This window comes from Oncorhynchus keta, chromosome 5 (assembly GCF_023373465.1).
Source record: "Oncorhynchus keta strain PuntledgeMale-10-30-2019 chromosome 5, Oket_V2, whole genome shotgun sequence".
NCBI lineage: Eukaryota > Metazoa > Chordata > Actinopteri > Salmoniformes > Salmonidae > Oncorhynchus > Oncorhynchus keta.
The window spans coordinates 24,428,173-24,441,645 of record NC_068425.1 but is presented as its reverse complement, the minus strand read 5'-3'; the positions used below and the strand labels follow the sequence as shown (position 1 = coordinate 24,441,645).

Below are 13,473 nucleotides of genomic sequence, written 5' to 3'. Positions count from 1 at the left end.
GAAATGTAATGTTAGGAGCTGACAGAACTATTCCTGCTCACTGCAATACATTGCCATCTGCACATTGAAGTGACGTTATGCCCACCTAATTAAACCCTGACATCCTGACCTATCAGTGTGTATTCAGTGATGCAAATAACACTGACAATTACATAAACACATGAAGGAATATTTATTAGTTAGAGCAAATTTGGTAATACAAACTTTTATGAAAAAAAGCTACTACATGTAGATTTGCCTTATCAATATCTTGGTTCATATATTTATAAGAATGTACATTTCCCCTTGTACAAACATGCAAAAAGGGGGGTTGACCTTCGAGTACAGAGAACAATAAAAAGATAGGGAGAGCGAGATGAGAAAAAGGTTTCCCTCTCCTTCAGTACTAGGCTAAGTAAACGTATTTGTTTCACACAGTCTTGAATAGGAACTGCAGTTGTTCCAAGCAACTCTACTCAAAATGAAGAAAACATTATTAAGCTTGTTTTTGGTAGGTTCTGGTCTAGTCCAAAGGGGCTGATGACAAAGTATCCAAACTGAGACATGCAACTGTGTGTTGAACACAGGAGGCTTCTGAGGGGAGGACAGCTCACAATAATGGCTGCAACGAAGCAAATGGAATGGCATCAAACACATGGAAACCTTGTGTTATATGTATTTGATACCATTCCACTCCAGTCACTAGAACGAGCCTGTTCTCCCCAATTAAAGTGCCACCAACTTCCTGTGGTATTGAACCATAACACTTCAGTCACTTCACGATATGTCAGATTATCACAGTATAATCATGGAAGTGATCTGGTACCAGCAAACCATGTAAAAAAAAATACTTAAAATAATTATGAGGCCTTAAAATTAGCCTTATGGTTTCAAATTCAGAAGTCTACAACTGGATTCAAACCAGTTCAGAAAGACACCCAGATGACCCTAAATGACATTTTCTGACAGTGAGTTTCCTGATCCTAAATATGTCGTTATGTCATATTGCTGGCTAAAACAGGTTAAACACACTCGACGCAGTCTTCAGTTGGAACTGCACTGTTTCATTCCATAATGAATTGACCATCTAGAATTGTTGAACCCACTGATGCATTTTGGCGCTGTACAGACACTGATGATTACCAAAACAATAAATAAAGACGACAACATACTCCTTTTGACACAGGGATTAGTTCTATCAAAAACAGAGTAAACCAGGACATTGCGGAGTGGGACAAAGTTCTCACCGCCTCCCATACGTACATCAATCAGCCAGGACAGAGTAGTGGTTTGAGGCAGTCCTGCAAGATTTACTTCCACTCAAAAAAACATGTCCAAGTTCTGAATCCACACATTGTCCTCATCCTCCACCCCTTCACATCCACACCTGAGGTGAAGGTTGGCTTTAAACCCGCAGGATCTCTAGGCAGTTGTTGTAGCCGATGGCGATCCAGTCAGGCTGGGTGGAGGCCCACTGGACGTTGTTGATCTCCCCCTCGGCTGTGTAGGCCAGAATAGGGTCCTCGATGGCCCTGGGCATCTGCTGGATGTCCCATATCAGCGCCTGGTGGTCGTCGGCTGAGGAAAGACATTATTATTACGCTGAAGGGAGAAGGTGAGAAGACTTAGAATGGGGTCTGAGGAAAGGTGAACTGGTGAAGAAGCTGTTTGTGCCTTACCTGCAGTGCAGATGTGACAGGAGGAGTGGGGAGCCCAGGCGATGCCGTTGACACAGGCCCGGTGGTTGTTGAGGCGGGCCACCGGCGTGCAGGGAACACGCACGTCCAGAATCACAACCTGAGACACACAGCACAGGAGAGAGAGAACACATTAGATAGGGATAAGGAGAGGGAGCAACAAAGAGAGAATGGACAATACCAAACTGAAAGAGGAAGGGACAGTAAAATAGACTGACCTCCATGCCATCCATAGCCATGGTGGCCAGGTAGTTGGGGTCCTGTTTGTTCCAGCAGAGGCGCAGTAGGGGGTGGTGCTGGGGATCTTCATAGATGATGGTGCTGTGTTCTAGGTGCCGCAGGTCAAACATGCGTACTGAGCCGTCCGCTCCAACCGACGCAAACATGTCCCGACCACCGCCTGCGCGGCTGAACGCGATGTCATACACCTACAGACACAGAGAACACCACCAACATACAGAGTTATTACACTGATGTACCCAAAGGCACACATTCAGACTTCATGACCTCAGGACCAGGTGTTGGAACCAAAATCATTTTCCAATCGTTCTGTTCTGAACAGAACCCCTATTTGTTTTGTTCCAGTGATCCGACCAGCATAATACAATTCTGAACTGGTTGGAACCCCCAAAAAATAACGTTTCATATGGCTCCTTTTGGTAAAATGTTTAGGCTGTAAATTAAACCGTATTCACATTTAGCTCATTAATTTGCTTCCTAAATTAGTTTGGATGGAGCAGCTTGCGGTGTATGTGTAAGCTATTTGTTTACATGTTTAATTGGCCATCTAAGTGCAGGCGCAGGATAAGACAATTTCATGGGTGGGGAGAGAGAGAGAGGTGGACATGGAGGGGGCTTGGTTTGAAGCGCTAAACATCATGTGAATTGGGATGTGTTTAGGCCATTACTAGAATACCTTTAGAGTCGTAACTTCACTGAATTACATCATTAAATATTAGACATTAGGAATATTTTTTGAACAAAAAATAACATTATTAATCTGTTCTCAAGATGTGGAATGAAGGATTCTGTTACGGAACACTAGAGAATAGTTTCGTTCTCAATTCTGTTCCTCAAAAAAACGTCATTCTTTTCCGGTTTTCGGTTCTGCTCCCTGAACAGGTTCTAGCCCCTGCTCACGGAAACTAGCCTTTACTTAATCATTCATACAAGCAAACTAAACTTCAAGGCAAGGTTTATATTGCCCCTCAGCCCTCACACACCTCTTTATCATGAGCAATGAGCTGGGTCTTGACGTGGCCGGATACGAGGTTGACTCTGCCCAGCACTTGGCCAGTCTCCAACCCCCAGATAGTACAGGTGGTGTCAATGCTGGAGGTGCCTGTAATGGACAGATCAGAACCCAGATTAAAAACACTGACACTCACCAAACAAGACACACTGTAAAACGTCAACGTTTATTTGCATTAATCACTCTACACAACCAGCACTCATTTGAGACAGGCTTCTTCTATACCCAGGCATCTATTTCAAATATGCCACAGCTCAATAGAATGTTGAAAAGACTACCAGTTTTACCTGTATAAACATTATAATAACAAATGCATAGCAGATCAGACCTGCAAAGACTGCCTATCACACACCCTCCATTTCACACTTTAGCACCATTCATTTGATGCTGTGTTATTTTTGGTGGCGCCATGGCTTGCAACATTGACATAATAAAAAATGTAATGCACGACTGTGGGAATATCAGAGCTGTGTCCATGGTAACAGTTGTAAACAATTAATTTAGACCCAGCATTTATTTGATGAAATATGTGACGATGCCCAGATTTTAAAAGTGACAGGCAGCTATTTGAGATTGTATTTAAACTGTTATATGCTACTTACTCTGACACACATGCTGTAGACACTGACAGCAAACCAATAGACTATATGCCAGAGCTGGGCAATATGGACAAACATCCATGTCACAATCAATGGAATAAATGATCACGATAACTTGAATGACAAGTTTATAACATTAATGTGCACCAGTTATTTTTTATATTACTCTTAAATCTACTACTTTGAATGTTGTATTAACAATCACCCATATTAGCAAACTTATTTCATTTGGAACTTCACATTTCTCTACTCGGGCACCTATAGGTTATTTGCTGTAATGAACGAGATCAGCAAAATGTCCATGATATTTGGTCTGTGTCAATCTTTTTCGGTTTATAGTCCCAGCTCTACTATATGCATATGCACCATCTCTTACCCAGTAGATTAGGATCCACTTCATTCCAGTCAAACGAGGTGAGTGGGGCACAGAAGTCAGAGTTCTTGTTGTTATTCAGCAAGCATTCCAAACGCGTCTCTGTTTCACTGACCTAAGGGGTAAGAGTTAACAAGCCATGAGATGCTATACAACTACGTAGAAAAGAGTCCCTCCAGGGCAAGTAACTGAGCTAGAGTGCGATTTCAGATGCTGCAAGAGGGACACAATAGTTAGAAGAGGGTGCAGGCCAAGGAGCGCATAACATGACATCTATTATGTTTACGAATGATTTAGTATCAAGGAGGCTGTGGGTGCATGCATACCCTCCAGATGCGCAGATAGTCCCCGCTAGTGGCAAGCAGGTCTGGGTAAACACCCTTGCTGTCCGGGATCCACATGATCTTGGTGGTGGGGTAGGGGTGGTCAAAGGTGTTCCTGCAGATGAACTCTGAACTCTCCTCCTCCAGACCCACAATCTGCACCTGAAGAGAAACAACAATAATTAAATCAGAAACAGCTCGATATACAGTCGTGGCCAAAAGTTTTGAGAATGACACAAATATTAATTTTCACAAAGTCTGCTGCCTCAGTTTGTATAATGGCAATTTGCTTATACTCCAGAATGTTATGAAGAGTGATCAGATGAATTGCAATTAATTGCAAAGTCCCTCTTTGCCATATAAATGAACTGAATCCCCAAAAAACATTTCCACTGCAATTCAGCCCTGCCACAAAAGGACCAGCTGACATGATGTCAGTGATCCTCTCGTTAACACAGGTGCGAGTGTTGATGAGGACAAGGCTGGAGATCCCTCTGTCATGCTGACTGAGTTTGAATAACAGACTGGAAGTGTCAAAGGGTGGGTGGTGCTTGGAATCATTGTTGTTCCTCTGTCAACCATGCTTACCTGCAAGGAAACACATGCCTTCATTAATGCTTTGCACAAAAAGGGCTTCACAGGCAAGGATATTGCTGCCAGTAAGAACACACCTATATCTGCCATTGAATCATCAAGAACTTCAAGGAGAGCGGTTCAATTGTTGTTAAGAAGGCTTCAGGGCGCCCAAGAAAGTCCAGCAAGCGCCAAGACCGTCTCCTAAAGTTGATTCAGCTGTGGGATCGGGGCACCACCAGTACAGACCTTGCTCAGGAATGGCAGCAGGCAGGTGTGAGTGCATCTGCACGCACAGTGAGGCGAAGACATTTGGAGGATGGCCTGGTGTCAAGAAGGGCAGCAAAGAAGCCACTTCTCTCCAGGAAAAACATCAGGGACAGACTGATATTCTGCAAAAGGTACAGGGTTTGACTGCTGAGTACTGGGGTAAAGTCATTTTCTCTGATGAATACCCTTTATGATTTTTTGGGGCATCTGGAAAAAAGCTTGTCCGGAGAAGACAAGGTGAGCGCTACCATCAGTCCTATGTCATGCCAACAGTAAAGAATCCTGAGACCATTCATGTGTGGGGTTGCTTCTCAGCCAAGGGAGTGGGCTCACTCACAATTTTGCCTAAGAACACAGCTATGAACACATCCTCCGAGAGCAACTTCTCCCAACCATCCAGGAACAGTTTGGTGATGAACAGTGCCTTTTCCAGCATGATGGAGCACCTTGCCATATGTTCTGGGTTCTGTTTTATAACGAAGATCTGTTCTGGGTGGCCCACATCACAGCATTGTGGGATTCACGGTGGTCCCAACTAATTAGTTCTGATTCTACACAAGGACTGGTTAACAAAAATATACAGTTCATCTTCTCACTCACCTTATTGTTATATTCTTCAACGAAACTTCCAAGGGCCAGGCGAAAGCGTTTGTCGGGACGAACGCTCCAGTTCATTGCATACACCGTCCATGGCGCTTCGTATTTGTAGATCTCTTTTCGCTTACCGTGGAGCGACATAGCTAATTAAACGAGCTCGTATATCAAATCCTTACCTATATAAAACAACTTTTCTTGGAACAAAATATCACCCACGACTCGTTAGACTTTCCGAATTGAAGATTTGAACAGTTCAAATGACAAAGGCTGTCAAACGACAGCTAGCTAGCAAACAGTCGTTAGTTATGGGATACTACACCAGCCCAGTTAACGCCATTAGCTAGCTAGTTGCGCGTTGTACCGCGTGATAGCTATTACTATCGGACAACGAAGGCAACCATAAAGCTTAAATGTAGCTTCGAGACACACATTAGCTTACGGACAATAGTCTGAATTTGCCATTCGCTCGATTTTGATGATCCGGGTAAGTGAGCCTGCTTTTCGAATTGAGTCCCCTGCTAGCTTTGACCCGACTCCGACTTCAACAACACTGCTGCTGCAACCACAAAGAGGGGTGGGGATCACTCTCCTCCCATCGAAGAAAATGTCGGCGGTGTGACGCTAGCTAGCTCATAGACCACAATCAACCCATTAAAGTGTGGAAATCATCATACCAATCACACCAGTCTGAAAATATGCAAATATGTTTTTTTTTACTATTTTAACAGCGTAACAGGGGTGGTGGACTCTGTTTAGGGATTTTGTCTGGAAGGGATATAGTTTATGTCACAATTAACTTTTCGTAACAGGTTAGGGTAATTTACTCAGCAGGTTAGGAAAAGAGTAAGGCTGAGGTAAAATGCACAAAAAAATATATATATTCGTCAATTTGATAAACTCTATACAACTGGGAAACTACTTAAGAACAGTCATGCAACTCGGAATTCTCATTCTGAAACTCTGGCATCTTTCTAGAGCTACGACTTTCCGACCTGAAGATCATTGGTGTTATTATTTGACCTCGTTTTCCCCGAGTTCCCAGTTGTCTTGAAAGCACCATAAACTGATTATCCAATAGAAACCCCTAATCACACTTGTAGGCGGTGTCGTGGTGACGTTGGTAGGCTTGCTAAACGTCAACGTGTAACGTCTCGGCCGAACTGCGCATGTGCACAGCATCATCTCAAAGGCACTTCTTCACTATAACGTTGTTTTTAACGAACATGAAAAAGTGTCAGTTTGTTACTTTCACAAGGTTGGAGTAATAACATATTTAACTACTTACAACATTGGCTTGAATCTAGGCTGTGTCTTTAGATTTCGAGAAAATCAACAAGGAAGAATATTTGACTTCTCAAACCCCGGCCTGGTCTGTTTCGCAAGCGGTCCAGGAAGTCTCGCGAGGTTGCTCCTCTGGGTTTTTAGAAACTCTGTGGTATAATCTACTGTCAAGAGGACTGTATTGAACTATTAAGCTAACGACGACCTCAGCGTTTTCTATAGGAACATATTTTAACCCTCCATAGGTATTCATACAGCAAACTTTACATGTGTTGTTTTGCTTTAGTTTGATTCAACTTGATAAATCCGGCTATTGTTATATTGTCAACCACTTATTAGATATAGCGTAGCAATAACTTGGTTGGTAACGTTAGCTAGCTTGCTCGGTTAGAATGGGAAGAGATGGGGGGGATGGGACACGTTGGCTAATCACTGAGTTATCTCGCTAGCTAGACTAACGTTAGTTAGTTAACCAGAAATTGTCAACTGTGGTTGCATATTTACTAGCACTTTGTAATCTTAGCCATCTGAAATGTTCTATGATTTCAGCTAGCCACTCCAAGTCTAGCTTGCTAACAGTCAGAGAGTGGATTTGGCTAGCAGCAGACAGCTAACGTTAGTTAGCTCACCTGAATGCGAAGCAAGATATTTGTAACTGTGGTTAAGCTGGTAGTTAACTAGCATAATCGGACTACAGTGTCTAGAATGATGTATCAATAAAGAAAGCAACGCGAGCCATATATTTTTAGAATATTGATGACCTGTGAATGATAGGGTCACTGGGTCATTACCAATAACCACAGTCCATGTCCAGTCCGATTGATGCATAGATTCTATGGCGTTCAGACTGACACCTTTTTGATTTAGGTCATTTGACAGTGTCCAGACCTTGCTACCACTCTCTTGGATGTTGACCTTTTCAGTGGGAGTGGATGTAAGAGGCATGAAATTATAGATATGTGTTGTAAAAAAACAAGTTACTGTCCTGGGCATGTAACTAAATCAACTCACAGAATTGCAGGTATTTGTTGGAAACATCTTTGTGACAGCCAGCCTGTGTGAGACTGACTGAGGCATTCTGTCTAGTGCTGGTTTGACCTTCTGTCACCTCCAAACCCACCTGGTTTGACCTGAATTGACCTTTCCCTCCTTATCTTCCTTCTGCTCTTCTCCTCCCACCTGTCCTCTAATTTTCCGGCCTGTGCTGGCACAGCTTCAACCATGAGGAGTGTGTACCTCTTGCTGCCCGCACTGCTACTTCTCCTGGCACTGCCCGTCTCCAGGGGACGCTACAACGATGACTTTGACGACGGGGAAGACCTGGCAGACTTTGCAGACGACAATGACTTTGCTGAGTTTGAGGATGTGAGCGAGGACACTGCGGCCGAGCCAGAGACGACCCCTCCACCCCGTGCGGCCCCCCCTGCTCAGCCTGATGAGGACGATGAGGATGAGGCCACAGTGGAGCTGGAGGAAGACGGACAGGAGGACGGCTTTGAGGATTCCGATACACAGGTTAGTGGCTGCTGTGGCCTGGTAGCTTGCATTTGACCAGGGACAACTTAGTTGGCACACTATCCCATGCACTGTGCTTTTGGTTTGTGCCAGAACTAATTGATATTTATTTTTGTATTGCTGTAGGATCAAGACATGTACAGCAAGTACGATCCAGACGAGTTTGATGGCATGGAGAAGCCCAGCCAGTCCCTTAAAGACCCTCTGATCATCCACACAGTAAGTTCACTGTTAACACCAGACTAGTGACCATTAGGAAGCCATTGATTACAGACCTATTTCTTAAACTGTACTCTGACAACCAAGAAGAAAATCCCTCTTAAATGTGAGTGCCAAGATGAAACATCCTTAATGTTGTGGTTGTCAAGGTGATGAGTCTGTCTGTCTTCCCCTTCCAGGTGCCGGCCCACCTTCAGAACAGCTGGGAGAGCTACTACATGGAAATTCTAATGGTGACGGGCCTGCTGGCCTATATCATGAACTACATCATCGGCAAGAACAAGAACAGCCGTCTGGCCACAGCCTGGTTCAACTCCCACCGAGAGCTCCTGGAGAGCAACTTTGCCTTGGTGGGTGACGATGGCACCAGTAAGGATGCAGTGAGCACCGGGAAGCTGAACCAGGAGAATGAGCACATCTACAACCTGTGGTGCTCAGGTCGAGTGTGTTGTGAGGGCATGCTCATCCAGCTTAAGGTATTTACAGTGTGTGTGAGTAAGAGAGAGAAAGTGTTTGTGTGAGAACTAGCTGCTGTTTCAATGTTTTCTCTGGTCTGTTCCAGTTTGTGAAGAGGCAGGACCTGCTGAATGTACTGGCCAGGATGATGAGGCCAGTCTGTGATCAAGTGGTGGGTACATATGATGCCTGCATACATGTACATCACCAGTCACATTGTCACTCACCTCAGCGCTTACAAATACTTTCCTAAAGGTAGACCTTTTCTGTTGTCTGACTTGCTGTCTCTTTTTCTTTGTAGCAAATTAAAGTTACTTTGAATGATGAGGACATGGATACGTTTGTGTTTGCTGTGGGCACCAAAAAGGCCATGGCCCGGATGCAAAAGGAGATGCAGGACTTGGTGAGGGGCGGGCCAACATCACTGTACATTAATTCAGCCTTCCAGACACTATTAACCATCTATAAGCCTCAGGCTGCGTGGGTGCATTGACCCGTCTTTGTGTGTCTGTCCGTCCCCAGAGTGAGTTCTGCAGTGACAAGCCCAAGTCAGGGGCAAAGTACGGCCTTCCTGAGCTCCTGGCCATTCTGACAGAGATGGGTGAGGTCACGGATGGTGTGATGGACAGCAAGGTGAGCAAGGGAGGGGACCTCTGTTGTGGCCTACTCACTACAGTGGGGACTTTGTCACTAGGCTATTGCAGAGTGGTCTCTTATTGTTTGTAGTGGGAGAATTTGACTTGGAAGAGTACAGTGTGCTACAATTTGACAAACCCCTTGTTTTTCTTTCATTCACCCTTCCACTGTCTTTGTCTTTCAGATGGTTCATTATATCACTAACCATGCTGACAAGATCGAGTCCATCCATTTCTCTGACCAATTTTCTGGTACGAAAGTTGTGCAAGAGTAAGTGTGCCTGCAAGCAAGTCAGTTTTTCCACAACATATTAACTATATCACAGCAATGTCCTTACTCCACCCCGACCTCTGGTCTTGTATTAAAGCCTGTTATGAAATGATGTACAGCTGTTTCTGTTACCTGAAGCTTCCTTCTCAACCCTGTTGTGTTTCAGGGATGGACAGCCCTTAAAACTGCCTGAGACCAAGAAGACGCTGCTGTTTACATTTAATGGTGAGCCAATTGTCTCCACTTGAAATGCTTTCCAACACTTGGCATGCAGCCGATTCACCATATTTGATACGTAGTGACTGAATGAAATGTTAACAAATGTTTTCCTGTGTTTGTGCATGTAGTGCCTGGCATGGGGAACACATCTCCCAAAGACATGGACACTCTGCTACCCCTGATGAACATGGTAATCTACAGCATCGACAAGGTCAAGAAGCTCCGCCTCAACAGAGAGGTGAGAATGGCAGGATAATTACACTAGTCTCCTAGTACACCCTCAATCTGGCCTATTGACAGACTTTTTATTTATTTTTTATCTACAGTCTTCCTTTCATCCATCACTGCATCTCCTTGCTCCCCCTCTTTCTCCCTGTGTCTGTCCTCCAGGGAAAACAGAAGGCGGATAAGAACCGTGCCCGTGTGGAGGAGAACTTCCTGAAGCAGACCCACAATCAGCGCCAGGAGGCTGCTCAGACCCGACGGGAGGAGAAGAAGAGGGCTGAGAAGGAGAGGATCATGAGCGAGGAGGATCCCGAGAGACAGCGCCGCCTGGAGGTCAGCTCCACCACAGCCCACCAGCAGAATAACACACTGTAACATTACACATGGGAACACAGCACACTGTTCATCTTGGTCTCCTTTGTACCTCTTGCTCTAACTGTCTATGGTGTTTCCCCCTTTTCCAGGAGGCTGCTCAACGTCGTGATCAGAAGAAGATTGAGAAGAAGCAGATGAAGATGAAGCAGATCAAAGTCAAAGCCATGTGAGGACAGACAGCTACAGGGATTCAATCACACAGCTCAGACGGTTTCCACTGCTTCCATCCATCTCTCTCACTTCAGCGCCCAGTTCTGGCTCACAGGCTCACACAGACATTCCCTTCTCCATGGGTGTGTCAAGCAGGTTCCCTGTTTCTGTTCTCATGGAAACACTTTGTCCAATCAGAATGGGGTTTTCCTTGGCTGTGAGTGAGCTGCTAGTGACAAGTGAGAGGGACAGGAGTTTTGCATATCAAGTCTGTCGCCATGACGACCCGTGCCAGTTTTTTTCCTGTTTTGACTTTTTCTTCTGCCTAGGTCTTCATTTCTCTTTTCAAAGCAAGTCGGCTCAATGAGCTTATTAATCAAATCGACAGGGATTGGGGGTTGCACCTCTTGGTGGGAAATAAAATGCTCATATTTTAATAGGAATGAAGGCATGTGAGGCCTGTTTGAGTTAACACTGTGGATGCTACAAGACGAGATGCAAAGTATCCAATTTTAATTTATATCTAAGTGACAGTCCTTACAAGCTATGTCTGTCTGGTGAATTTCTAAGCAAACAATAAAATGCACTGGAAGCTATTGAACAATCTCATTTCTGTCTTTTTTTAGTAGAGTTGTGTCTTGTGGTTAGGTGATTATAAATGGACCAATGGGACGGTAAGTCTAGCGCTAAATTTGACCCAAAGATTGAGTCCGCAGAGAGATTGTCTAGGCTACTGAGTTCAAACTAAGCTGTCCTGGTGGGCTTAATGTCAACTCCCTTGTCTCCTATACTGTACAGTAGCCTTTTTTGGAAACCACCATTTCTGCCAGCATTTTGATTCTTATTGGGGAGTAAGTATTGTAAGTCTCCTGACCTAGTACAAAGGTTTAACAAAAACCCACCTAGGAAGTCATGTTGAGGACAATTTAATTGGGGATGCTTCAAGGTCAATGAAGAAAATCTGCAGAAATTCATACACTATTTTCTATGTCTTCCTGCCTGTTCTTGTTTATTTTTTAGCAGAAAAGCTAGTTATCACACCCAGACACAAGGATGGTCAGCATTGGACAGTATGTGTTACCAATGCAGAGAGCTGAATGCCAACTGATAATGTACTGTACTACATCTTGGCCAGGAAGGGTTCCTTGATGTTGTCATTGAGGTAATCGAAGGTCACATCCTTGAGGGGAATGGGGCCCACGTCAAACTCATCCAGCTTTGTGAACAAGAGACAGAAATTAGAGATGGCAGAGCCATCTTTGTGTACCAGGACAAGATCCTATGAGGTCGAGGGTCCCGCGAATCTGGAGAAATGGCTGAAGTCAAAGGCTCATGTGGCAATACAGGACATGTACAACAACCCTACTCCGACATAAAAGTAATGTAAAAACAATACCAACCATCAAACTGAAATGCACCCCATCATACAGTCCTTTCGGAAAGTATTCAGACCCCTTGACTTTTTCCACATTTTGTAACGTTTCAGCCTTATTCTAAAATGCATTAAATAAATAAATCCTCATCAATCTACACACTGAATGACAGAGTGAAAACAGGTTTATAGAAATGTTGACAAATGTACTAACAATAGTATTCAGACCCTTTGCTATGAGACTTGAAATTTAGCTCAGGTGCATCCTGTTTCCATTGATCATCCTTGAGATGTTTCTACAACTTGATTGGAGTCCACTTGTGGTAAATGCACATGAGAAGGACCTTGGTCAGGGAGGTGACCAAGACCCCGATGGTCCCTCTGACAAAGCTCCAATGTGGAGATTGGGGAATAACCCAGAAGGACAACCATCTCTGCAGCACTCTACCAATCAGGCCTTTATGGTAGAGTGGCGAGACGGAAGCCACTGCTCAGTAAAAGGCAAATGACAGCCCACTTGGAATTTGCGAAAAGACACCTAAAGACTGTCAGACCATGAAACAAGACTCTCTGGTTTAATTTTTTTTTTAAATGTACCTTTATTTAACCAGGCAAGTCAGTTAAGAACACATTCTTATTTTCAATGACAGTTACTAGTCCAACGCTCTAACCACTAGGCTACACTGAAACCGGTAGGGTAGCCTAGTGGTTAGAGCATTGGACTAGTAACCGAAAGGTTGCAAGTTCAAATCCCCGAGCTGACAAGGTACAAAATCTGTCGTTCTGCCCGTGAACAGGCAGTAAACCCACTGTTCCCAGGCCATCATTGAAAATAAGAATTTGTTCTTAACTGACTTGCCTAGTAAAATAAAGGTAAAATAAATAAAAAACCAAGATGGAACTCTTTGCACTGAATGCCAAGTACTGAGTAAAGGGTCTGATTACTTATGTAAATGTTGTGTTTTATTTGTAATAAATTTGCAAAAATGTCTAAACCTGCTTTAGATTTGTCATTATGGAGTATTATGAGAAACCAAATGTGGTAAAAGTAAATCGTTCTGAATACTTTCTGAATGCACTGTGTCATGTATA

The 13,473-nt window shown here is 43.9% G+C and overlaps 2 protein-coding genes across 3 annotated transcripts; one reads left to right on the top strand and one right to left on the bottom strand.

Moving 5' to 3' along the window:
- Positions 1-153: 153 nt before the first annotated feature.
- Positions 154-6,673, bottom strand: LOC118378073 (DDB1- and CUL4-associated factor 7-like). Of its 2 annotated transcripts, none has more exons than XM_035765004.2 (7): positions 5,667-6,670; positions 4,227-4,385; positions 3,904-4,015; positions 2,900-3,018; positions 1,895-2,104; positions 1,659-1,776; positions 154-1,557 (listed from the first exon to the last, which is right to left on the bottom strand). In XM_035765004.2, the coding sequence occupies exons 1-7, from the start codon at positions 5,802-5,804 to the stop codon at positions 1,385-1,387; spliced, it is 1,029 nt and encodes a 342-aa protein (XP_035620897.1). In that variant the 5' UTR covers positions 5,805-6,670; the 3' UTR covers positions 154-1,384. The 2 variants fall into 2 exon arrangements, with proteins under 2 accessions (XP_035620897.1, XP_052375152.1); XM_052519192.1 differs by having other exon boundaries at positions 1,435-1,581; positions 5,667-6,673.
- A 324-nt stretch (positions 6,674-6,997) lies between these two features.
- LOC118378072 (PAT complex subunit CCDC47) lies at positions 6,998-11,605 on the top strand. The gene is made up of 12 exons (XM_035765003.2): positions 6,998-7,189; positions 8,158-8,459; positions 8,586-8,678; positions 8,858-9,154; positions 9,241-9,306; positions 9,436-9,537; positions 9,657-9,767; positions 9,955-10,040; positions 10,207-10,265; positions 10,388-10,497; positions 10,650-10,817; positions 10,949-11,605. The coding sequence occupies exons 2-12, from the start codon at positions 8,166-8,168 to the stop codon at positions 11,027-11,029; spliced, it is 1,467 nt and encodes a 488-aa protein (XP_035620896.2). The 5' UTR covers positions 6,998-7,189; positions 8,158-8,165; the 3' UTR covers positions 11,030-11,605.
- The last annotated feature ends 1,868 nt before the right edge of the window (positions 11,606-13,473 follow it).